At 47.2% G+C, this 25,427-nt stretch overlaps 1 protein-coding gene across 1 annotated transcript in view; it reads left to right on the top strand.

Moving 5' to 3' along the window:
- Positions 1–312: 312 nt before the first annotated feature.
- Positions 313–25,427, top strand: part of LOC135904921 (thromboxane-A synthase-like) — a 38,356-nt gene continuing 13,241 nt past the window's right edge. The window contains exons 1-12 of the mRNA XM_065435925.2: positions 313–646; positions 9,181–9,274; positions 9,804–9,900; positions 11,089–11,141; positions 11,294–11,390; positions 12,034–12,159; positions 14,902–15,136; positions 16,137–16,276; positions 16,744–16,870; positions 19,227–19,317; positions 21,173–21,281; positions 22,989–23,077. Of these exons, the coding sequence (XP_065291997.2) occupies positions 9,204–9,274; positions 9,804–9,900; positions 11,089–11,141; positions 11,294–11,390; positions 12,034–12,159; positions 14,902–15,136; positions 16,137–16,276; positions 16,744–16,870; positions 19,227–19,317; positions 21,173–21,281; positions 22,989–23,077 (1,235 nt within the window). The 5' untranslated portion in view covers positions 313–646; positions 9,181–9,203. The remainder of the gene's footprint in view (positions 647–9,180; positions 9,275–9,803; positions 9,901–11,088; positions 11,142–11,293; positions 11,391–12,033; positions 12,160–14,901; positions 15,137–16,136; positions 16,277–16,743; positions 16,871–19,226; positions 19,318–21,172; positions 21,282–22,988; positions 23,078–25,427) is intronic.

Raw genomic sequence — 25,427 nt, 5'->3', positions numbered from 1 at the left:
CTAAAGGTGGAGAGAGGGACGAAGGGGCGAGGGTCATAGTGGAGAGCGGCATGGGGGAGGGGGGAAGGGGGAGTTACCTGTCCCCGGGCGGGGGCGCCCCCGTCCAGTGCATCCGCGTACAGGCGGACTCGATTGTTTACGTTGCGTACCCGGGAGGCCGTGCGTCGAGTGGGCGCGTCGCACATGGGGTCCGTTGATGATGCGGGCGCTTTGTGTGCTCACAGCTGGGAAAGTGGTAGCGGGTCGCGAGCCCATGATAGATATTGGGAGTGACAGGCGATAACGGCACACCTATATATTAACCGGTTTCCCACGGTCGGCCGAGATTCGACGTCAGAGAACATTCGATGCGAAGAGCTCGCCGCCAACGTGTTACATCTTGTCCCGCCAGTTCTTCGCTTTTTATGGTTCGCCCAGCGACCTCCATCGAAAGCGGCTGCAGCATCAACCTGATCAGTTAACGTTGTATAAAACCACTGGATGTTTTGTTTGTTCTAGAAGTTCTTGCATTCTTTGAGCGTGAGGCGAAGGAGTGACGGCAAGCGGAAATAGCCCTGCAGGCTGCACGAAAGCACTAGTTGCTGGGGGAGTAGTGCAGCTCAACCTACAGTGGCTGGAAGTGAAAAGCACCTTTCGTTAAACTCTGGTAAGTGAGCGACCGAATTTCCATCTCTGGATTGTTTTAGTTCAGGGCAGTTGTTGGGCTCACATAGTTTATGGCCACTCAACCGTCATCAAATAATCTTCCATGTCACCGTAATACAGACCACCTTTTTTTTTAAGAACCCGGACCGCTATCTTCCTTACCTATAGCCGCCCATATTTACAGGTTATACACGCGTCTAAGTCTCGGTGACTGTACCCCTCCTAATATTTCCTTCCGGGTCTCTCCAGCGGGAGGAGCAACTGCACGGAACTGGCACGCCGGCGCAGCTGATGCGGGACGCTGACTCCTTATTTTACCTTAAGCTTTCTCTTCTCGTCATGGCTGGCGGCATTCTCGATTGAGACAGTTTTCTCGCAGAAAAAATGCCTAGTCGAGATTCGAGTACAACTCATTGCAAGGATTCTGTTGGAGACGAAAGCACTTGTGGTCATTGCATCATGGGGTGAGTTGTTAGCGCTGAGAAGTAGCTCACGCACATATCGCTTCACTACCTGCTTTTCGTCGCCACACGTAACCTCGGTGACTAAAGACCCTAAAAGAGTAATTTATGAAACTAGCAGCATGCAAAGAGGCAAGGAGAATCGCATCAGGATTCTCTGATATGGTATCTCGAAGAGGGCGGCATATTATGTCAGATAAGGTACAGCCTTCTTTCCTTAGTCCACAGTTTCATTGTATTCAGTAACACTCAGTTGTAATCCCGGCATCATTGCCGTCCGTCTTAATTTTTATGTAAGCACTTCACCACTGAAATAAATTATGCATTCATTACTCGTTTCCCTCCGAGTTATTTGAAATCTTAAAATATGCAGCCCGTGCTGCCGGTATACTTTGGAACCCATCGCTAAGCTTGGTGTCCTTTGCAAAGCACAATGACGCGACGTCACATTTACGCCCAGCCCCTCAAACACTATGTTTCGTCGGACGTCAACTCGGTGGTTGCACAACGCACATGACGCTTGGCTCCTGAGTGCGGCCGGGATAGCAGATCCTATTACCAACCGTAGTGACCACGTCGCGATGGAGGCGTGGCGCACAAAGTAGGCCTTGTGCTGGTATTTTGTTGCATGTTAAATAATTCCAATTGGTCGATATTAAGCTGTAGCCTCTGTAGTCCAGGCACAATTCTCAGACATCAACCCTGCCATTCAGCCAATCCCTTATTCCCTTAAGCACAGAAGAGGGGCGGGAAATGCTTCTAGTATGCAAAGTGTTTTTAGCATTTGAGCCATCATCTGTCTTGATCAGCAAGTTCACACTAGATTTCCGTGAACAATTTTTTTTATTTAAGCCAAAAAAAATCTCAGCTGTTTTACCTTAACCTCCGGCGATCACGGTAGCATGACGGTTATCAAGAAAAAAACACCGAGAGCCGCTGCTCTGTCTGCGACGCTCTCTTCACCGCACGCATAACGGCACAAAGGCGAAGCAAAGGTGCAGACGATTTCGAGAAACCGTCGCATTACGACAGTCAACAAAACGTTCGCACGAGCGTTCTCTAACTGCAGCGATAAGCGCAGGGTGTTGGAGCCAACCCTGTAAACATCATATATTGCATTTAGACGACAGTCTGACGAGTGTCGCCGCCAGCCAACGGAGGTGATGCAAATGGGCCGAAATGAGCGCTTGTCCCGCAATCAGATTTTGGCCTATTTTAACGCGACAGCATTAAGGAGCTCGTGTCGCAAAAAAGCTGGTGTCTTCGGCAAACGCCGTGAGCAAAAAATCCCGGAAGGCAATTCATAAATAAAAAATTCGAGGACGCTTAAGCTTCTCATGGCTGAGTGGTGGCGTCTCCGTCTCACACCCCAGAGACGCTGGTTCGATTCCCACTCAGTCCATCTTGCAAGTTGTTTTTATTTATGAATTGCCTTCCGGGATTTTTCGCTCACGGCCAACGCCGCCGATGCCGGTGACACTGGCTTTTCTGTGACACGAGCTCCTTAACTCCGTCGCGTTAAAACAACTTGCAAGATGGGCTGGGTGGGAATCGAATCAGGGTGTCCGGAGTGTGAGACGGAGACGCTACCACTCAGCCATGAGTTCTAGGGTTCAAAGCGGGACAAAAGCGCCTCTAGAGAATGCGGTGTTGCCTTAGAAACGTGCCGTAGAAAGTCATACTGCGGTGTATATAGGTAATTATGAGCACGTAAATTACAGAAGTCGCAGTTAAACGAGTCGCGAAGTACGTTTCCTCTACATTTCTTCTGCGCTTAGCGCACACACAGAGCCATCTTGCGACAAAACACTGAAGACCCCCTCCTCGCAATGTACGGCGCTGCCCCGAAAGGTGGCGCGACAGTCGCCCGCTTCTCCCCTTCGTCTTGTTTGAGCGCATTGGGGCCGTGCGGAGACCGGTGCGAGGATGCCCTAATACCCTTGCGTTTATTAAGTTTTCTCGCTCTCTCCCCTTCCAACTTCCAGCGTGCGTCACTCGAACCCTCGTGTTTAGGCGACGCGGCTCCTCTTTCCGCTCCCAGCCAAAGCCACCTAGAAGAAATAGGTGGCGTTGTCACAGCGCGATTCCTAGGTGCAGCGTCCGATGCGGGACGCCTCTGAAGTGATCGCTGGCCCGTAGTGCGTCTGGTGGGAAAGCGTCCCCTGCGATGTGTGCCGTGCTGCGAGTGAGCGAGATACTCAATGCGTGTGAACGCTAAAGGAACGGAGGAGCGAGAAACGTTGTAGTGTAAACAACACAGTGCGGTAATATAGATTGTGAGAAGCACTTGTTAGAACAAATAATGAGAAAAAGGTTGTGCTGTGTACTTAGAAGTGTTGTATATAAAAACTATCTCTTAGTGTGACTCAAGAGCATGCCGAGCGAATGAGTGGGCGGTGCGAACGGGGTGCGACAACGCTATCGCGTTCCACTCTTGAAAGCGAAGCTTAAGCGTCCTCCAATTTTTTCACCTCTGATCACCTCCTTCTTTATTTCCGCAACAGCATTTACAGCGTCAGTAGTATGTAGGTTTCTTTTGGACAAGCCTCTATAAAAAGAGTTCACCATGTAACACCACTACTCTTTCTCCAACTTCATGCTGGAGAAGATAGGGCTTAGCGATCGTGTGTAACTCATTTTTCTATGCCATAGGACAAGCTAACTCAAAAAAAAAAAGGATAAGTGAAACCAGAAAATGATCTGCACGTTGGATGGTGAACTCTCGCGTAAAACCTAAGCAATCTGTCTGCATCTGTGGCAATGAAAAAGAGAAAACGACACCAGAAGCTGGAGTGAGTGGAACCGGCGTGCTACTCTGAGCACTGTCAAATTCCGCCATATTCTGAACTTCTGCAATGGCGATGTTTTCAGCCAATCAGAGATGCCGTAGCCGCCCTGTGGGCCAATCAGACCTAGAAATATGGCGAATTCGACAATTAGGCGAAAGCTGGCAATTCCCTGAACAGCACCCCCGGAGGCGGTACCGGCTAGACATTGCGAAAGAAAGCAAAGCGGTTGACGTGCTTACGACCACCGTGGCGAAGCGCATACTATCGAATTCGTCTACATCTATCTAGTGGCCCCATCAATATCAGTTTCAGACACTATGGATCTTATTACTGACGCAGACGCAGGGCTAAGAGAGGAAACATTGTGGGGAAACGAGGGGGGGGGGGGAGTGAGGACTTTGTTTTCAAACATCCGACAGGCGATTTAAAAATTACTTTTGGAGGCACGGAAATTCGGACGAGCTGGTAACGGTTGTCTGCTAATGTGGACGGCGACGCGAAATACGAAGACACTCGGTGGATTCTTCGGGAAACGTGAGCAACAAAGCGCTACCAAACATCGTCCAAATGATCCTAAATTCAAGCGGTCTCGACGATGCCACCGCACGACAAATATAGCGCGTGCAGCTTCTCAGGTGTGCCCGCGAAATTTGCGCTTTACTACAGTACTATATATACTTAACGGGAACGCCTGACTAATGACAAAAAGAAAGCCAACACCTAAGCCTAATCGACTCTTAAGGGAAGAGGGTAGGCAAAGTTTCCGAAAAAGATCGATTTTTTTGTTTTTGTGTAATTTAAAATCTCTAAACTTTCCTTAACATGGCCCAGTGTTTCATTTGCGCGCACGCGAAATATTAACCTGAAAATCAACATTTTTCGAAACTTTGGCAGCATCCAGCCACGCCCCCTTTGACACATGCTCGAGATCTGTGCCTCTCCTCATAGAGTTTCTCACTATAACACCTAGAGGGTAATCTGGCGCCACCGTCTATGGGAGTTTCTTAAGGGGCCACCGTGCCGTTACGGGAATGACGGTACATGTGTCTGCGAGGCTCGTGTTGGCTGGTGTTGTAAGAGGCTTCGTCTAAAACGTGGATATGGCTTCGCAAATAACGCGTTCTCAAAGTAAAATCTTCATAAAATGTTTCCATTCACGCATATTACATCTTTACTCACCCACGATGCATGACCAAGCGAAGAAAAGCAAGAACAGACGACCGACTGTTTCAAAGCGAGCGCGAACCTTGTCGTCTGTCCTCCAACTTTAGCGGCCCGCTGATACTTCTTATGTAACATGTAGTCGTACACACAATAACAAGTTCTCATAGTTAAACAAAACATGTTTTCGCGTAATAATAAAGCTAAAGCAGCTTTTCATGTGCTGTTTTAGTAGAAAATGAATCATTGTGACAGACGGAGCGGTACTTGCCAAGCGCGTCTTCAAGGTGTCCTGTCTCTACGAGAACGATGCCAATCCGAATCCACAATATACCGGCATTCCCATGCATACCACAGCGCAGAAGCGCCAGATTTCCCTCTAGGTAATGTAGTGAGAAACTCTATGCCTCTCCTAAACTGAATTTTTTTTTTCAACGCCTATTCTTCGTCCCGTTTAGTGAAATGGCTGTCACTCATCTGGCAACAGTGAAAACCTAGCTAGCGTATTTCACTTAGCCAAACTACAGCCACTGTAGCGAAACTAATCCTAAGACGCAGCTGGATTACTCGCAACGCGCGGCGTTTTGCTCGTGCTTCGGCGTGTTTTCGCGGACAATCGAATTTGTTTATACTTTGATGCTGGTTATTTAGCGGTAATGCAATGACGAAGCCAAAGAAGTGCTTTAAAAACGTCTCTTCCACGGAAACCGGCATAAGTCGATCTCCAATGACGCCAATTCTCCGCAACACAATGCAAGAGTGGGCGTCGTGGCCACCACGTGCGCGTCAGCATCGAAGCTTTCGCGCTCGGCGGAACCCTTGAAGCGGAACGCCGGTGTTTCAGCAGCTATCAAAGCCTGAGCTTCTCCAGAAATGTCTCCATGGAAAAACTCAGAACGCGAATGAGGAGTTCAACAACGTTGTATGGGAGCGCGCTCCGAAGAATGTCTTTCTTGGCCTCAAGACGCTTAAAATAGCGACAATGGATGCTGTGCTAACTTTTAATGACCACAGCATTGCTCGACCCAACATTTTGAGGTCATTCGGAGTTTCTCCAGGACGCTTCACAGTCCAGTGGTTGCGCGAAGCTGACTGGCGGCGACTGTACTTTGCAGAGAGGACTACAAGACTGGTCACTAAGGAGGCCCGGAAAACAAGGCAGCTAGCACAGAAAAGAAGTGTTGATGATGGATGGGACTACTAGGCTGGTGACTATTGAAAAAGTTCGCCAGAATTCGTTTCTATAGGTCTATATTGCAATATAGCTCTTTCTTCCGCTTCAAAGGCAATTATCTCAAAACACCAAATTTTGCTGCATTTGACCCTTTTTTTCAGAAACTACAAAGCTATGGAGATAATATTTTCCAGATATTGAGAAAACATTACAGACAGTCTACTGAACCAGGATTATAAATATTATTGCAGGGGATCTTTATTTACAGGCTATTTACTGCGGATTTTGGCTCTAAAATTGGGTGGGTCCAGTAAAAAAAATAGAAAGCAAAAATACTATTTTTTTTAAAACATAATCCTGGTTCAGTAACACTACCTAACATAGATGATTACAATGACACCAAGGTTAATGTTCTAACCCCAGCAGATCATGAGAAAAAGGATCACGAACATAGCCTAAAATGCATGGCAAGAATAGGACCTACCCTTTAAACAGACTAAAGAGATAGGGTGACATGAAACATTAAACAGACAACCTTGCACAAAGAAAGAGTCCGGAGACCTTCACCCCACATCTCAGCTACAGATGATAGTGGAATACTAAGTGTATATTCTATTTAAGAACGGACCACATCGCACATTGAGCTTCCGCTTCAACATCGAGTGACCATGCGTAGAGTGAACGACAATAACGTGGCCTATTATTCCCTGAACCGGAAGGAGGAGGAGGAGGAGGAGAAACATTTATTTTAAAAATAAAAGAAAGGACAAGCAGATGTCTTTCTGCTTGTGCGGGAGGCGCCCTTAGTCCAGGGCTCCTGCGACTCTTGCTGTCTCCCGGGCCCGCCGCACCAGTTGCTGCTGGTTACGAGGGTCCGAACTAGTCAGCACGGCCTCCCACTGCTCGGGTGTGGGGTTGGGTATTTGCGGGGCCGCCTTCACGTTGGGGCACGCCCATGTGGTGTGATATAGGGAGGCGTAATCATTACAAAAAGGACATTTGTATGAGTATAGTGTAGGGCGGATTGCGTGTAGTCTGCTTAAATGTGGGTATGTATTGGTTTGTAGTTGTCTCCATGTTACGGCGTCTTCACGTGAGAGGGTCTTGTGTGGAGGTGGGTATTGTCGTCTGTTCAATCTGTGGTGTTGTAGTATGGCGTTGTATTGTAAAGGTACGGGCTCCATGGATGCGTCCGTATCCCTCTCTTGTGGCGCCCGGGTGGCATGAGCTCGGGCTACAGCGTGCGCACGCTGATTTCCACGGAGGGACTCGTGTCCTGGAGTCCACACTATTTCAACGTCCGGGAATGCGGAGGCCTGTTTGAGGAGTCGGTGGGCGATTGAAGATATTCGACCTCTCGCGTAGCTACGGCAAGCTGCCTGGGAGTCGGTAATAACCGGAAACAATTGCACCTAGGTGACGCAATTGCATTGCAGAGTACATATGACATGACAAAGCAGCACAGTTAGCAAAGCAAGCACAGTTCGCCGTGTTCTCCGTATAGCGAGTTTGAGGCCGCGAGTATACTACACTCGCTCCCGTGACATATCTCACGTGCGCATCGATAACAACAAAAGCTCTGCCGATTGCACTCTGTTCCGCCACAGCGATTGCCCCAAGTAAAGAGTTTATCGCGATGCACTGGCTAACACCTTTGAACGCACTAAGCGATTCATTGCGCATATCCGCCTATCTCCAATGAAAACAAGGATATCGCATGCTGAAAGAAAAAAAAAAGAAAAGAACCTACGCGGAAAGTGTGGCAGTAACCTGTAGTCCCACGTTACAGCGAAGCTTTCTGTTCGGACCCTCCCGGGTGAAATTACTACATGACCGTGGCTGCTGGGAGCTGCTGCCGTGTGGCCGAATAGGCAATACGTCGAGAAAAAAAAAAGTAATTGCGTGCTCAATGGTGGTATCGAACCTCGGTCCCCCAGCAAAGCAGCCCGATGTTCTCACCCACAGGCCGCATTTCCTTCTTTTTTTTTTTCGTTGATGGGGCACTAGGCCACAATCGCACGCATCGCGTCTGTCGTGCCAACGCCAACCAGCCCTTTGTGAGACGATCGCCGCGAGTGTCGCAATGCGTAGCACTGGTGCTCGTGAGCACATGCGCGCGCAGGGCTGAAAAGACGCAGGAACGAAATGAGCAAATTGGTGGCGTTTGATTAATCGCTTCCGAAATACATCACAACACGGGTACTGGACCTGCGTAATTGTTTTAATTGAGGCGTTGCTGGCACGCTTGTCGGCGAAAGCAAAGGTAGATCGGATCGGAACTGTATAGGGTACGCGACTCAATTACTAGTGGTTTAGCTATTGTCTCAGCTATACGAATACCCAAAATGGGTGCGTAACATGGAACCTCGGACCACAAAGTCATTTTTTTTTCCAAGTACAAAAGGGAGCACACAGTGGTTCTTGAATGTCTGTAATGACCCAACCCCAAACTCGAAGCCCAAAGTCTTTTTTTTTTCAAGTAGAGAAAGGAGTACACAGTGGTTCTTGAATGTCTGTAATGACGTATGCCTCTCCTTGAAATATTCGTTTCGTGTCGACCTAAAAGCCGGTAATGGCTCTTATGAAATTACTACGTGTGTACGCCTTCATCCGGTGCTTTGCTTATTGAAGTTAAAATCGAGGCGAGAAATTTCTAAGCGTCTGTCCTGGTTTTACTATATTCTTGTTCACACATATATATATATATATATATATATATATATATATATATCTGGAGTCTCTGACGCTGTTGTCCACTTGTCGAAACGTTGGATGGTGACACGTTGATGGTCATCCAAATCTGTCTCATGCCCAGTATGGGAGATGTGTCAAATTAAGTCAATTACAAAGTGAATTGCAAAGCGAAGAAATTAGAGTACGCCTTACTATGCAAAGCCCTGTTAAAGGCCATTGTACGCAAAACTGATTCACTCGCCCTGGCTCTTTGCAGAGGAAGAGAGTTCCTGCGGCAGCATGGATCCCGCGCATGCCCTGTGGCAGCTGGTTGCTGCTTCCATCCTGCTTTACCTGGTTCACTGGTACATGTGAGTAACGCGCATCAATGCTCACTAACAACAGCGCACCGTCGTATGCGCAGGGAATCCGAAGGAGGACTAAAATGCGTTTGAGCGTGTTTAGCTGACACTCCCAAGCCAGTTAACTGCTAGTTACCAATATCCTGAAGAAGAAAAAAAAAGCATGGTCGTTCTTTTCGCCAGAGTTAACATGCAGGGCCGAAACCCGGAAGCTAACGAAGACGTTTGAAAGGAAGCTGAGAATCGTGCGACAACCGACTGGAAACATAGTGCTAGAGGCGACGATAAGAGAAGTGTAAATAAAGGCCGAACACTAGGCTAGCTGATAATGCCGTAGAGAAGTAGGACTAGTGGTGTTCGGCGGCATGTGCTTCCGGCATGGCGAATCGGTTTTGTAAAGGAAGCACTTCATCCTTCAGTGATTATTACCGTGGCGATGACGATCATCATCAAGATAACGAAGTAGTACTTCACCGCATGTGACATACTTCACTGCCACTGATGCCGCTCGAAACTTCTTGTCTTCGCTCTGAAACAGGAAGAGGAAACAGCATTTTAACTACTTCAAGGACCTCGGCATTCCAGGGCCAGAGCCAAGCATAATCACCGGCAACATGAGCGAACTGCGAATGAAGGTAGGCATGCGCGTGGGCGCCTCATCCACACGTGGCATGTATCTGGTTGCGTATGAGCGTGTCTTGGATTACAATCACCAGCGCAAGCATGGAAACATAAATTAGACTAGCGGAGATTCCAATGAAATTGAAGGTAGTGTTAACAGTGACCGAGCCAATGAAGCCTCGGGCTGGAGTCAACACTTCGACAAGAGCACTTGTCTCCATAGGGGCGGCAGCAATCTTTCCTGACAGCGTCAACGCAGCTCTTACTCTCAAAGGGGCGAGGAGAAAAACCGGCTACTCAAACCGCAGTAACTAACCAACAGCACTGGCTACTAAGCCGCAGTAGTGACAAGCCGCAGTAACATAATCAGGTAACTTAAGCAGGCTAGGTGACCATTTGCCACCGTCCCGTTTCAAAGGGGATGCAATGAATCATCGTCACCATTATTTGCAAAAGGGTAAGTGGGTGATACAGCTGGAAGTGTGGAAAAGGAAGGATTAGTTATGATAGCGAATGGGGTGGAAAGGGCACTGCAGCGGTTTGAATGACGTAGCGGGGATGAATAAAAAGAAAGGGATAAAGATCTCCAGTGCGTGAGTGGGAGGTGTCAACCCGGCGAGATCAGTTCTCCCAAAAAGCAGAGATGTGCCTTGGACAGCGAGAAAGCGAGTTCCTAAAAATATTTTTTTTGTATTAGTATTTTATTGCTTAGGGACATCCCTTTGAATCTCCACGCGCCTCATCATAAGCACGTAGTGGTCCCTCCGAAAACAAAATTCATTCATTCATTCATTCATTCATTCATTCATTCATTCATTCATTCATTCATTCATTCATTCATGTTTAATAATATTGAGGAAAGTGACCGAGACCATCGTAACTGTTTCGCCTTTCCGCGCACACCTCAGTTGTCCTGCGGCAAGAGGAGAAGAAAGTAAGGAAGAGAAGGGCGAAGGAGCGTAGCGGAAGGGAGGGGTTGACGAGAAAAGAAAGCTTCGTGCAAGATTTTACAAGACCGCGCCGAAATCGTTCCACGTGTAGTCTCTTTTTCCACGATCTGATAACGTGATATTTGCGGCTTGTCTGGAAAATGAGTACCCTGTCTTGTAAACTGCGACATTGCCTATGAGAAATTGCACTAACCAGCCTCATTAGCCGTTACTGTCGACTCACACCAAAACTTTTTGTCACCACTATTGCAGACACCTACCGTGGCCTATAGGGAATGGTTAGAGAAGTACGGTAAAGTAGTGGGGTGAGTACACGGTTACTGTTTAACCTCCTGAATGCATGTTAACGCTTTCCTAAATATTTTTATGAGGAATCATGAATGGCTTAGTCTGTCTAACCATAAACGTGATTTACGCCCTGGTGCTATATTTGATAAAGCATTGTTTCTTCGGGCAGGTACTTCAACGGCTACCGTCCTGTGCTGCTCATCGCTGACCTGGATTTGCTCAAGATGGTTCAAGTGAAAGACTTTCAAGATTTCATTGATAGAAGTGTATGTATTAGGTTCTTCTTTTTTCTTTAAATACCCAGATGTGCTCCCCTACAATAATTATCAGTACCCATCGAACAAAGGCCCCTTCTAGCTGCTCTTCGACGTCTGACGTTTTTGAAATGCCATTGCATGTTTCCCAGCTTTCAAATCACTGAAGTGGTTTAATTATGATACAAATTCAAAAACAAATACAAAAACGGGTTATAATGAGAAACAAAACATATTGTGGAACGTACACGCATATATGCGTAAGCAAAAGAAAGTGGAAGTGATCTGCACTGCTGGTTATTACGTATAATTGAGGGGTGTCTGGCACATGCAATCTTAAGATCGCGAAAACGCGACAGTACATGGACAAGAAAGCAGGTAGGACAATTGGCCGACAGGTATAATCAAAGTGTATACCAGCGTCAATTTTTACGAAGGCTGACCGCTCGTATACGAATAAACCACTTCCATGCAGTACCGGCTGCATCCGTCTTTATATCCGGCATTAATATGTTTTTGTGATAGGATCCGAGTTACCTTGTAAAGGGATTGAAAGCAGTGTGAATTATCTTGCACAAGGTGTCTCGCTAGAAAGAATTTCTTCCATACCTAGCAATTTGATGTTTCCATTTTTTTTTCTTCCTCCCCCCGTCAGCTTCTCTTCCAATGCAAGCGACCACCGAGTCCTCACAACAAGTCTCTGATCCAACTAACGGGCAAGCGCTGGAAGGAAGTACGCAGCGTGCTCACTCCTTCCTTCACCACCAACAAGCTTAAGATGGTGAGCAAAAGATTTGGAGGACGCTTAAGAGGAAGCTTTACCTCGGGTGCTCCTATATCTAAATACATGTAAAAGGAGAATTCGTGTTTCTCGACAACCACTGTGCCAAATTTGACGAGGTTTATTGAATTTGAAAGAAAAACTTAAGAGTTAGTGACTGTTTGTTTCCAATTTTCCATTTAGATCGTCAATTTTTGATTAAAGATTGTCAAAAATCGAACATTTTCAGAAAATGATAGTGTTAAGCTTACAACTCTCTAACTCAGCAAGGAAAAATGATACCACAATTCTGTTAACTGCATCTGATAGTACATCTAAAGCGGACAAAATTGATATGTTACAAATGAATCTAAAAAAGTCAGTAATATAACGAGCTCTTTCTAAGGTTCAGGCGTGCGTCGCTTGCTCAGGCGCACATTTCGTTGCCGAACGCTGCGTTGTTCGACGCTCAGCGCGTCCAATGCGGGGCGCGTAGTCGCTGCGCCGTAGCCCATTGTCTTACACCCCTTGGCGGGTCGACGGGAACGCTATCGCGTTCCACTCTTGAAGGCGAAGCAGAGTAACGCATGAGTTGTTTCTTCGTCTAGGCGAACCAAATATAGCCAAGCAACAGCAGTTCACCAGGCTAAACAGTGGTTCAACAACTAAAATAAAGGCTAGTATGCTTCGCATCCTGGGCTTAACCTTAGCTAAGCCACAGCCATTTTTTTTATTTTTGTTTAACTGTGTTGTAAGTTCATAAATTCGCCATTTTCTTTAGATACGTCTCCCTACACTTTTAACCTTATGTCACCTCTCTGCTTTTGAGCCACCAATCTTCCAATCGCTTTTTGCTAATTTCCACTGCATACTTATTTACATGACTATGGTTACCTCTAAACCCTAGGGCCTCAGGAAGTGTGACGGTGTCCACGTCGACATCGAGATGGATACCATCACATTTTAGTATGAGGTGTTCTATTGTTTCTACAGATTTACCACACACAATACATGTGTCTTCTTCTTCGTTAAATTTCTTTTTATAGCTTTGCGTTCTAAGACATCCTGACCTAGCTTCAAAGAGTAGGGCACTGCCTCTTGAGTTATCATAAAACGCTTCCTTCATCTGCTGTTTCCAGTATCGATATAGTTCAACACTATGCTTTTCCACTGCATTTTCCAATTTTTACCTTCCGCGTTTTTAACCTCTCGTTTAATGCTCTGCCTTTCTCCGTCCTCGTGCCTGGCGTACTTACTGGTTAGCTTCCTAGTTCTTTTCCGCCATTGTGAGTCAATGCTCTTTCTGTATAGGTATTTAAATACCTTAGCTGCCCACCTGTTGTCGTCCAATTTCCTCAGGCGTTTTTCGTATAGGATTTAATCTGAGCTTCCCGTGCTTCGAACGATGCCCACCACATATGTGGTTTTCCCATGGGCACCTAGTGCTAATCTTCCAACAGCTCTCTGATTTACTTCGTCTCGACTGAACTTCTGCCTTTAAGCACAGGACTGCATTCCCGAAAGTAAGCCCCGGCACCATTATTCCTTTCCAAATACCTCTCAGTAGTTCATACCTGTTGTACCCTCCCAATGCCCTATGTTTCGTTATCCCGGCCTCTCTTCGCCCTTTTGCTATGGGAGACTGTTCGTGCCCAGAGATATTTGTATTCGGCCACGCGGGGTATATTATGGCCTTGTATTGTAAGCTCTTGATCAGTTGTAGCATTGAAAAACATCCCACCGGACTTAGCTACGCTGAAACTGACACTTAGTCTGTCTCCTTCGTCTCCACTATAATTAACCAGACTTTGCAAATCTTCCTGGCTATCTGCTAACAGTACAATATCGCCCGCATACATAAAACCCGGTAGTCGTTGCTCAATAACCTTTCCGCCTATTCTGTACGACAGATTATACCCTAGATTGCTTCCTTGTAGCCTTCTTTCCAAACTTATCATATAAAGTATGAACAGCAGTGGTGACAGAGGACAACCTTGCCCTAACGGCTCGTTCACACCGGCGACTGACAGTGGCCGCGCGACCAAGTTTGTCGCAAAGCGACCAGTCGCAAATGGTCGCAAACCGCCGCTTCTCTTGAAAAGCAACCATTTTGGGCCAGTCACTCACAGCGCGATTTTTCAGTCATGCGACCGTGGTCGCAAAACTGATAAACCAATCAGCGGCGCGCCGGAAGTGATCTTTCACATGTCTACATCCGGCCTCCTCCCGCGTTACAATGTACTAGAATAAGGGAAGTGTGTTCAGACGGCGGAGCGCGCCACGCACTGCTTTGAAGCCGGGAGCGTAGACAGGTCCCGGATGTATGCGGCGGCGCTGCAGCCGCACGGGCTTACGGACGCGTTCTCCGTGTGTTGCGGCCAGTTGCGGCGTGCTTGCCATGTGCTTGCTCTGAAGGGCTCTTAAGGAATTCCTCGAGTTTCCGTCTCGTTGGGAGTCACATGCAAAAGGATTGCCATTTGTTGGGCGTGTTGGTAGACTGACTTGGAAAGCATATATAGCGCTAGCGAACAAGGACAGGAGAGAGACGACACCACAATGCGCTAACTTCAACTTGATTTTCAGGAAACACCCGCCTATTTAACTGTTCATGGGTTAAATAGGTGGGTGTTTCCTGAAAATCAAGTTGAAACACTCGTGTTCGTGTAGCTGATGCATGTATTCAGCACTCGAGACTTACTGATAACAGCCCACACTAAAGTGACCCTGGGATCACCGTGGCATGTACTTATTCGCGGTTTGCAGCTGGCTCCTGGCATGGTGTGCAGCGTAAAGGAGTTCGAGGAGAAGATCGCGGAGTACGCACGCTCCGGCGAGGAGTTCGAGATCGGCGAGCTGTACCAGGCGATGACGTTGGACGTGATCTGCCGCAGCGCCATGGGCATCGAATACAACATCCAGAAGAACCCCAAGCACAGCCTGCTGATCAGCAGCCGCATGCTTTTCAACAGCACCTTCTCGTGGCTCGCCGTGCTGCTCGGTGAGCGGGATTTGGCGGGCTTATAAGCCAACAGAGCTGTAGATGGAACTAGACAAGCTGTGATGTGCTTTATGTGCTTGGCATTGTGGAATCTGGCTAGCGGTGGCATCTTGTTAGTACGGGTAGATAATATTAGGCCAAGTGGTTACGAATTCACGAGGCATATGGAAATGCAGGAAAGAAAGTAGCGACAAGGCCAATGAACTTTAGACGGCGCCTTTAGGGCACCCACGCAGACAACGTAACACGCCGAAAGTATTTGGACGCTCTCCTGTGGTACCGTGGCGGAAGAGATGTCTCTGCGGGTACAAAATGTATTTGTGTCTTCAAAATTGCTTTTTCCGCCACTAGGTACATCCGCTGATGCTGTAGATTACGTGTGCGCTGACATTCAAAGCGCATGAAAGCATCAACCGGTCGGACAGTTGAGATAATAAGCAAGAGACGTTTAGAGAAATGGTGAAAAAAAGAAGCAAGGACGAAAATGGTAAGACCGGATCCATTGCACGTTTAGGTAACTGTATAAGTTAAACACGGAGATTTTAGGAGACAAAATATTAAGATGACGGCAAAAGACTAGTTTTATAAACATCTTTAAATTACCCGATTAGCTCTAGCAGGCTAGGTTACTGTTTGTCACCACTTCGTTGCAAAGGGGATGCCACTAAATCATCGCCTTTTCACTAAAATAGTCTGTGCCCACCTGAAGGTTCCACAGACATTTGTGTACAAATGCACAAACAACGTTTACGCCCATTGCTTACTGACCTAGCTTTGTAATGTGCGATCATAAAACCTGCAGAAACCAAATGAACAGGTGTCGCCGAAAACGGGCTTGGCATGCCTCGTGCTGAGCAGATCGCACGAACTGATCCTTGTCAGATAAACGGACCGCTTATAGCTCTGGCTTTTCTTTGTCTGGGAGAACACCCAACAGTCTATCAGCAACATTATACAGGATTCAGCTAATCGTTCTTCCGTTCTTTTGTGCACCCTTCAGCCTCATTTCCCGAGATGGAGTTCGTACTGAAGCACCTCAACGATTGGAGGCTCACCAGAATCAACAACGGCGTTCACCCCTTCGAGGAAGTTCAGAAAAAATGCGGAAACATCGTGAGACAGCGCCAGATCGACAACTCGGTAAACAATCTCCCGTAAATGTGTGACCAATGCGAATATTTCCGCTCACTACTTCAGAGTTCTTGAGTGGCATCAATAACAATTACGGGCAGGTACTTACCATGCAGCTCCAGGATAAACTGTAACACGTTTCACCATTTATTCACCGCTAAAAAGGGAACACAACGGGACTCATATAGTTCGATGCCTTGGCCTTCCTCTAAGTTTTCGCGCTGCTTCGCCGACACGCCTGGTGGCGACATATTTGTAGTACATCTTATTTTGTACCATCCCGGGCCAAGCAAAAACATACAACCGCCGCGTACATGCAGTCCGAAGTGCTCATGAAAACCAGGCTCGGCAGTCCGCGGTTCCCTTGACGTATACGATAAGGGATCGATCCAACGTTATTGCCCTGTTTCACTTCTCGGTGCAAGTCTATCGTGACGCCAGTTCAGTCAGTGATTCATCCTGTCGCTTCGATGCAGGCCCCACAAAAGGACTTGCTGCAGCTGATGATCGAAGCCAAGTCATCCAACGTGGACGTCGGAAGCGTCACCTCGGCCCAGCTCACGGCCGCCGACGACAACGAACACGAACTCAAGCAGAGCGCACGTGAGTCGCTATAGTGACTTTAGTGAGTTGCCGCTTCTTCAAGTGTCATGTGCGTCCTCTCCGCGAGCCCTTGAGAGTCAGTAGCGCGTATCGCTTCAGCGTGTACAAACAATCAGCCCGTACCTGAGCCAAAAAAAAGAAAAGAAACTGAAAGGAATCAAAGCCACATAACTAGTCAGCGGAAAGTTACCCTACCAGAAAGCTTGACGCAAGAAACTAAAAAATGGCTCGGAGGTGTCGACTCCGTCAGAGTCTGTTGTAGACCCGTCCCTTAGCAGACAAAGAAATGAATGGAGCCACTGTCAACGATGGGGAAGAACATCCAAGTTCCACATAGGCTTCGATATCTCCCCAGCCCGAAAGACCGCCGATCCGAGTCGCAGTGCGCCGCCTTTACAAAGCTCGATCAATGTTCGCCCGGCACGTCTTACGTGGGGGAGACTCAAAACCTGCCCGAAAACACCGGGCAGCTTCACAGAAACGGCTTCCGTCACTTGGACACCCAGCCTAATGACGTCGCTGAACACAGCCAGACGTTGGATCACAGAATTGGTATTGATGGCACCGTCGTCCTTAAAGTGAAGCTGAAGAGTCTGTCGAATTCAATAAGACGCTCATATACGGATGCGGGAACCTTATAAACCATGTCGGTAAAATTTGGGTTTTTTTTTTCAATTAGGAGCGACGTAATCGTCGGTTGAAATTGCGCTGTAGCTCCGCCCCCCTTTGAGTGAGCGAGCGGAGCGGAGACCGGAAACCGCGGTGTTGTGACGTCAACTCTGCTTCGTTCCTTCGCAGCGTCCGCGACCGTGCCTGACCGCGCTTGTTTCTGCGTGCGTGCCATCGTGTATCTGCTTCGATCGACCCTGCATTCCTTTGTTGGTGCGTCTGCGTGTATGTAGAGTGGTAGTCAACGTGCGTGGTAGTCAACGTGAGTGGTAATCAACGTGAGTGGTAGTCAACGTGAGTGGTAGTCAACAGATGAAGGTCGCTACACGTACCGCATGAACCGGGAAGCTTTTCGCGCGTTTAAACCGTCTTTGTAGATTGCCGACAGCTTTGGACAGCGCACAAATGCCGACGATCGCATCCCCGCTTACGTTCCACGAGGAGGCATGCAGGAACACAACACTACAGTTGTTTGACCGGAAACTAGCTCACTAGATCACCGAAAGATCGCCGAGATCACTAGATCGCTTTGGAAAAAACACACTCACTAAAGAGCATTTCCAACACGAGGAGATCACAAGGCTTTGCTTTCGTTCGCGTCTAAAGCACTGCTCGCACCAGCATCGTTTGCTTCTTCGAGAGGCCGGCTCTTCGCAATCGGCTCGTACATGTAGGGAGTAACGCCGAACTCCTCAGAAAGACGCAGTCTCTCTAAATTTTCCATTACCGTCTCAGAAAACAGCACCAAACTACCTGGCACCGCGCTTCATGTGTAGCGGCAGCGGTCGGCAGCGGCAGAGTTGACGTCACGACGCAGAGTTGACGTCACAGGCAGAAACGAGACGCACGAGCTGGGCGTGTCCGCTGCTGCACTTTTCGTCAAAATAAAATATATTTGCGCTTTCTTTCGCTCAATTTGGATACGATATTCGAATTCGGAGGGTTGAAAACCATTATGTACAGATGTTCACTCATTTTTTCTGGAAAACCTTTCAGCTTCCCTTTAATACTGACAGGCACCTACGGAAGCAGCTGCATACCTTTAGTCATGGTACATCCAAGCCGCCACCTGGGCAATGAACCGCTTGTAGAAGCTTCGCCTCCAACATACATACAGAGCCTACGCCCGGGCCGCAAGCCGATTATATAGAAAGCTGCAAAATGGGCTACAGTTGGATTGGATTCATGGTAACAATGTTCAGCGCTAAGTCAAATGACAAAGAAAGGAGAGCACGACACGAGCACCTCTTTCTTTGTCATTTGCCTGAGCGCTGGGTTCTGTTTGGTACCATCAGCGTAAAATGTTTCTGAAACTTCCTGAAGCCACCCCTGGAGGACATAAATTATTTAAGAGCTAAAAGAAAAACATATAGAAGAAAGGTGTTCCAGCCCATACCACTAAGTATAACGGGCTCACCCCTGGAGGAGTCGGAATTACTCCAAAACGTTTTATCAATTTCTAATAAACCTCAGTTCTTGATTGCTTAGTTTGTCTAACTTTAACTTTCCCCAATACCATACTGATTCCAGACGAATGTTCACCTTCGTGCTTCGCATCCGTCGCTCCTGTTTCAATTCATTGACCTACGCAGGCAATAGCTTCGGAGTCGTTCCAATGCATCTATTTTACAACATTCATTTGTAAGAGGACAGAGTGGTGACGCACAGTTCTCTTTCTCGTGTGCAGCACCCTCGGCGAACGGTCTCTCGTACTCGAGCAGGACGGTCCTGGACGACGACGACATCACGCAGAACGCTTTCCTTGTCCTCGTCGCAGGGTGAGTCTCGCAGAGGTCGCGAATTTTTATCCAACGTCTACTCTAAGTTACTGCACTGTTCATTATATGAAGCATTTTTTGCCCCATTTTCGGCACTTTGCAGAAGGCAGAGGTTCGTGCCTCACCACGTTTTCATAAAAGAAGAGCGAATAACGTGTGACCGAAAGTGCAGTCGAGTCGAACCTATGCCCTCGAGCACAACAGCCCAGTGTTCTAACAACTATGGGCCACAATCGCACGCATACTTCTCTCGTCCCGAAGGCAGCCAGCTGTTATTCGGCGCTTGCATCACGTGCCACTTTCTGGTCTTCTTCACTCGTGTGACAGCTGGCGCTTTGAGCCACTGTATTAGACTGCGCTATCTACGGGATCGGCCCACTCCCCACCCCCTGTACTTTCGTCGTAGTAGTTTACAGACAAACTGTGCGACGTTGTACTAACTTTATGATAACTCAAGTTACACGCGTTTTTAACAATTCTTCGCTCGAGTACAAATGTAATTGTCGTTTTAACATGCACCACATGACATAGTCCTACGTACGTACGAATATATAACACGCAGTTGTGCTGATGACACCGAAACCCGTATTTCTCTAACTACCCATGTGGAATCTAACAATCGTCACGTCGTAATCTCCCGTCGAATGGCCGGCGTAGAACTGCCCTTGCTGCCACATGAACGTTTTCGACGCGGTCGACGATGTGCTGCTGTCCACACAAACACAACTACTAAATTTGCACAAGCATGTTGGTTCACCTGGCAGGTGCTTGCGGAACCCCAAACAATGGTGGATAACCAGGTACCTACAAAACGATTTGCATAACATTTATTCATACAGTGCGTGGTATCTGCAGAATTTTGTGCTATTACAGTTGGACACCTTTATAACGACGTGCGGTGCACTGCAACCCACATAGTACATAGTAGAACAGGTACAGAATTATTACTTCGTTATGCAGGTCATTTCGCTGTAGAGGTGTTCGTTGTAGAGACGTTCGACTGTACTGACAGTCTTATCAAAACGCAATACCAGCCTTAAAGAAAAATGGAGAGAAAAGTAAGCCCCTCTGCCCCCCTGTCTTCTCGCTCTCAGAGAGGTGATTTTGGTTTGGTTTGGATTTGGTTTGGAGCCTGCGAGACACTTCTATGACCGCGGCTTCTTCCTCCTCTTTCTCCCTTTCCTAAAGGCAAAAAAAAAAGTGCTACTCAAGTGAGGACGTTTTCTCGTCAGCACAGATTCGTGGCGGTTATTGCCTAACAAGTTCTAAGGAACCAGTCCACTGCCTCACGAAAGTGTCTACGGGCACACTGCAGTAGAGAAAGGTTCGATGCCCCTTCATTCGTGGAATGCGGGGCCATAATTAGGTTAGTGTAGACATACGATACGAACATCCGGCAAAAGGTTCGTCAGGATCCTATTGTCCAGTGCCCGCGACAAGACGGCGCCCGAGATCCGCTGCTGAATCGCAACTGACCACCTTTACCTTTCCATCTGTTTAATATAAAATGAACGGAGTGGTAGGGGGGAGTCGGCTTGGCATGGACATGCGACGAAGGAAGTTAGAGCACCGGTGATACAGTATAACGGGACAGTTTTTTAACAAGAAATCCGAAAGGTTCAGGATTCCGGAAGACAGTCACTTGGAGTCACGTTATTTATTGGAGCGCTGTGGGTGTGGTCGGGCCAGTGTGTTCGCCCCAGTTGAGGAAACAGAACATCTGCTCTACTGTAATGAAGGCTTGCACCACTTTGGGGCGATTGCGATGCAGCCCGCCACTATGACAAGCTGGCGTGTTTTAAGTACGGTATAGCGCAATTGATTGTCATGTATCGCTTTCCCTGCTCCTCAACAGGTACGAGACAACGAGCAACACGCTCACGCTCGTGTCCCACATGCTGGTGAACTACCCCGAGGTGCAAGAGAAAGTGCGACAGGAACTGCTCGCTGCACTAGGGCCGGACGTGAGTCACTTACGCACGCTTGCACTGCGACTTGCGATACTGGCATGTTGCCGACTGTGTGTGTACCCACGTGAAATACTACGGCCTTTCCTATCTGTTCGCCAGCTTTTGGCGATGGGACTGACCTTACATCACAGATAAGCGATGCGGAGCAACCGCAAACAGTCTTGTACGTTCTGTCGCTATAGCCATGGCTATAAGATAATGATCATTATCATCAGCCTATCTTATGTACACCGCAGGACAAAGGCCTCTCCCTGCGATATCCAATTACCCATGTCCTGCGCCAACCGATTCCATCTAGCACCCGCAAATTTCCCAACTTCTTCGCACCGCCTAGTCTTCTGCCATCCTCTACTGCGCTTCCCTTCTCTTCGTGAGGCTTATAGCGCTTGAAAAGACAAGGACGAAAGGAAGACGTGATACACGCAGGCGCTCACAAAGCCTCACGATGTCTTACCAACTTGCCCGAATCACTGCATTACAGGATCCCTCCTCTTGGAACCCATTCTGGCTCCCTAATGGTCCAACGGTTAACTAATCTGTGCATTACATGACCTGTCCAGCACCATACCTTTCTCTTAATGTCAATTAGAATATCGTCTATACCTGTTTGCTCTCTGACCCAAACCGCTCTCTTTCTGTCCGAGATAGTAGTCCAATTTTGTTTTATGTGTCTGCTCGCGCGCCAATGTAGTAGCCATTTTCAGATTCCCTCCGTTCTTTTCAAGGGCTTAACAAATCACTGTTCAAATAACGTGTGCGTGGTAAACGAGCAGAGTCTTTTCGCAGATGGAAGGAGGCATTTGCTTCTTCCTTTTTTTTCCACTGAGTCCTGCCTCGTGACCAAACCATCGCATGATCACCGTGTTCATCCGTGTCCAGTTATAATCACGACCGCTTTTAAAAGGCTGTCATTGCGTCACATCGGCTAGCAACAATTTTATGAGACGCACTTGGTATACGGCGGCCAAGATGAAGCGAAAAGATGGGCAGAAAAGCAGGGAGGTTAACCAGGAGTAGTTCTGGTTGGCTAACCTGTGCGGAGTGAGCAAAGGGGTAACGGTATATTTAGAGAGAGAGAGAGGAGAGGCCAACAAGGAACCTACAGAAGGCACGCACAATCCAGGTGCGTTATCGAAGTTCGTCAAAGACGGCACGTAGACTTCACGAACTAAAGGAAAACGGCTCTTGCATGCGCCGTCGTGTGACGCAATCGCACGAAGCAGCTTCACCGTCGTTCACCTTTGAAGTGCGATGTTTCTCCCTTATTTTCTCTCTCTCTTGTTTTTTTTTTTTTTGAAGTTCAAGAAAAGGTGGCCAATCATTAGCATCGGGTGCAAATCAGTATCAAATTACTTCGTTAAGTCACTGACACGCTAAATCAGAAACACTTAAAAACGTGCATCGTCCTAGCAAATATCAATTTTCGTCGGTCTTGGCACTTATAGGCAGGAATATATATTTTGATCTAAACTATAAGAATGGTCAATGGACGTGCCCGACCAAACCTATCCGTTTTAAAATTTCACTATCGCAATCAGTGCTTCGCCTTCGGTCAAAACTGCGTATTTATTTATTTATTTATTTATTTATTTATTTATTTATTTATTTATTTATTTATTTATTTGTCAATTGCGCAATGTTCCCCACACGCTGTCCTCACATGTTCTCTTTTCCGCGCTGCCTTTTGTTTGCTCTGAACAGGAGGAGATCAGTTACAACACGATACAGAAGCTGACCTACCTCGACTGCGTCATCCAGGAAACCATGCGGCTGTACCCGCCCATATTCGCGTGAGTACCCGCGCACGCTTTCTTTCACGCGTTGCAAAAGCACACGCCATGGCTATTTCAAAGGTGAAGTTGCACCAAGCGCCTCTTAGGCTTTAAACAGCACTAAAATTATAGCTTCTTTATGAGCCATCATGAAAAATAACAACAGCACAGTTGCTCGAAGCATTGTAAAAAATGTCATGCGTTTGTTGTCAAGCGTGTTCTGCGTGCTGTACTTTCTTTTGTAGGTGCCCACTCGTTAACAATTAAATAATAAGACCACCCGTATAGAGAAAATATCCAAAGTAACTTAATCAGTTCTACATTTAGGCGAGTTAGAGAAAAAAAATAATGAAATAGAGGAGGAAGGGAAAAGTCAGGAGAACACATGCCGTATGATTTGTCACTGTTCCTTCTTTTTGCTGCGCTAAGGCTTTTGTTATTTTCGCATAAATTAAGTCGTGCCTAAAATGGACCAGTATTTTTATCAGATAAACAGACGCGTGTCGATAGAACGAAGAGCAGTTGCCGTAATAAACAAAAATTGCTCTTACGATATAGAATTGTTCATCAGATCAAATCGCAGCCAATCCTGTCACTGGACATCTTTATTAGTGAAGGCGGCCAGCCAATGGTGAAGAGCACTTACGAAAGAAAAGCGTTGAAGCAGCGAAACAGAAGCCCATGATATTTTCATGTCCACAAGAGTTATCGGAATGCAAAACTATGATGTTATTTAGGGAGCAAGGTCTGTATATTGCACCCATATCCTTCGAGATGGACGTAGTTTAGTCTAGTAAAAGTTTCTTTGTCTGCATTTGACAGTCTTGGAAGTTTTTCTTGGTTCCCGAGCTCTTTTTACTTTTGGGGGGGCACTTATTTTTTTATTGTCCAAAAACCAGTAATTCTATGCGTAACATCACAGTCGATCACTAGCCATTTTAGCATAGCCGAATTGTAGATAGCTTCGGGTCCACGTCTGATGCAGCACTGGCGGATCGAGAGAGGGACCCTGACCTACCCCCCCCCCCCCTCCCCGCCCTCTTCCCCAACTACTGGGAGCTACTTGATCCTCCCCTTATCTGTCGTCATAAAAGCGAAAGTGATCCAAACGTCATTAGCACACCTGATTAGACCATGACAGCGCTCTAAGCAATGCTGAAGGCTGACTTTTATCCAGCTTTTCCTCAGCGTTTTCAACAAATTCAGCGATCTTCCAAAAAAGCGAACAGCGAGAACGAGGCAGATTTTATCCAAGATTAATTACTCTAATTAATTATTTCGCTCGCTTCGAGCGATTCGCGAACAATTCTCACAACTTATGTGTGCTCGTTTTGAAAAGAACATCCGCTTGTTACGCCTAAAATGTATAGATCAACGCTCAGCCTCGGCTGTAGGCGGTAGTAAGCGTAGAGGCACCCTGAAGGGGGGAGACAGCCAGACGGAGGAACGACGAGAACATGAACGATATCGGAACGCTGCTGCACTGTCGGTGCAAGAGACGAGAGCCCGGTTGGCGAGGCCAGAGGCAGTGACGCGTCTCTTTCGACAACTTGGTGCACACATGTTCCTCAAATATGGGAGGCAACGACGCACTGCTATATACATATAGACATTTGACTAGTGATCTGCTTATCAGTGTTTGAGCTTATATTATTTGTTAATAAAGATTGTAACGCAGAAACAGCTAATGTCATGTAGTTAGTAGTAGTAGTAGTAACAGTAGTAGTAATAGTAGTAGTAGTAGTAGTAGTAGTAGTAGTAGTAGTAGTAGTAGTAGTAGTAGTAGTAGTAGTAGTAGTAGTAGTAGTAGTAGTAGTAGTGGTGGTGGTGGTGGTGGTGGTGGTGGTGGTGGTGGTGGTGGTGGTGGTGGTGGTGGTGGTGGTATTGTAGTGGGCCCTGATGTTAGCGGCAGTGTCCTGTCGTTTGTGTTTCATCTTGAGTCCTGGTCTTCTGCGCCTTGCCTTTACTAATTCACTGTGTGCGTGTGTGTGTGCGGGGGTGGGGGGTTCCTTCTCCCTTGGTTACTCTCTTAATTTTTTTTAAATAATGAAAATATTCAATAATGTCGAGCTTAGTCACTATCGCGGGGCCATTCAAATGAACGTACACCTGGTTAGCGGGACTATACTTTGAGAGTGCTGGTGTAATACGCGTAGTGTTTGTCGGGCAATCTATAAACAGTGCCGACGTCTGCGCAATTCAAATGAAGAGCCGTTTGTTTACTTGCTTTCCGATAAGCAATACCTGTCAACATTTTTTTTTTCTGTTTAGAAGGAAGCTTTAGCTCGGGCCACCTCTAATGCAGACCATCCATAAACATGTAAAACGCAAAAAATTATTTTCTGAGATAACCAGTGGACCTCTTCGA

The sequence above is a fragment of the Dermacentor albipictus genome, chromosome 3, assembly GCF_038994185.2.
Source record: "Dermacentor albipictus isolate Rhodes 1998 colony chromosome 3, USDA_Dalb.pri_finalv2, whole genome shotgun sequence".
NCBI lineage: Eukaryota > Metazoa > Arthropoda > Arachnida > Ixodida > Ixodidae > Dermacentor > Dermacentor albipictus.
The sequence above is the reverse complement of the archived record's forward strand: the minus strand, read 5'-3'. Positions and strand labels throughout refer to the sequence as shown.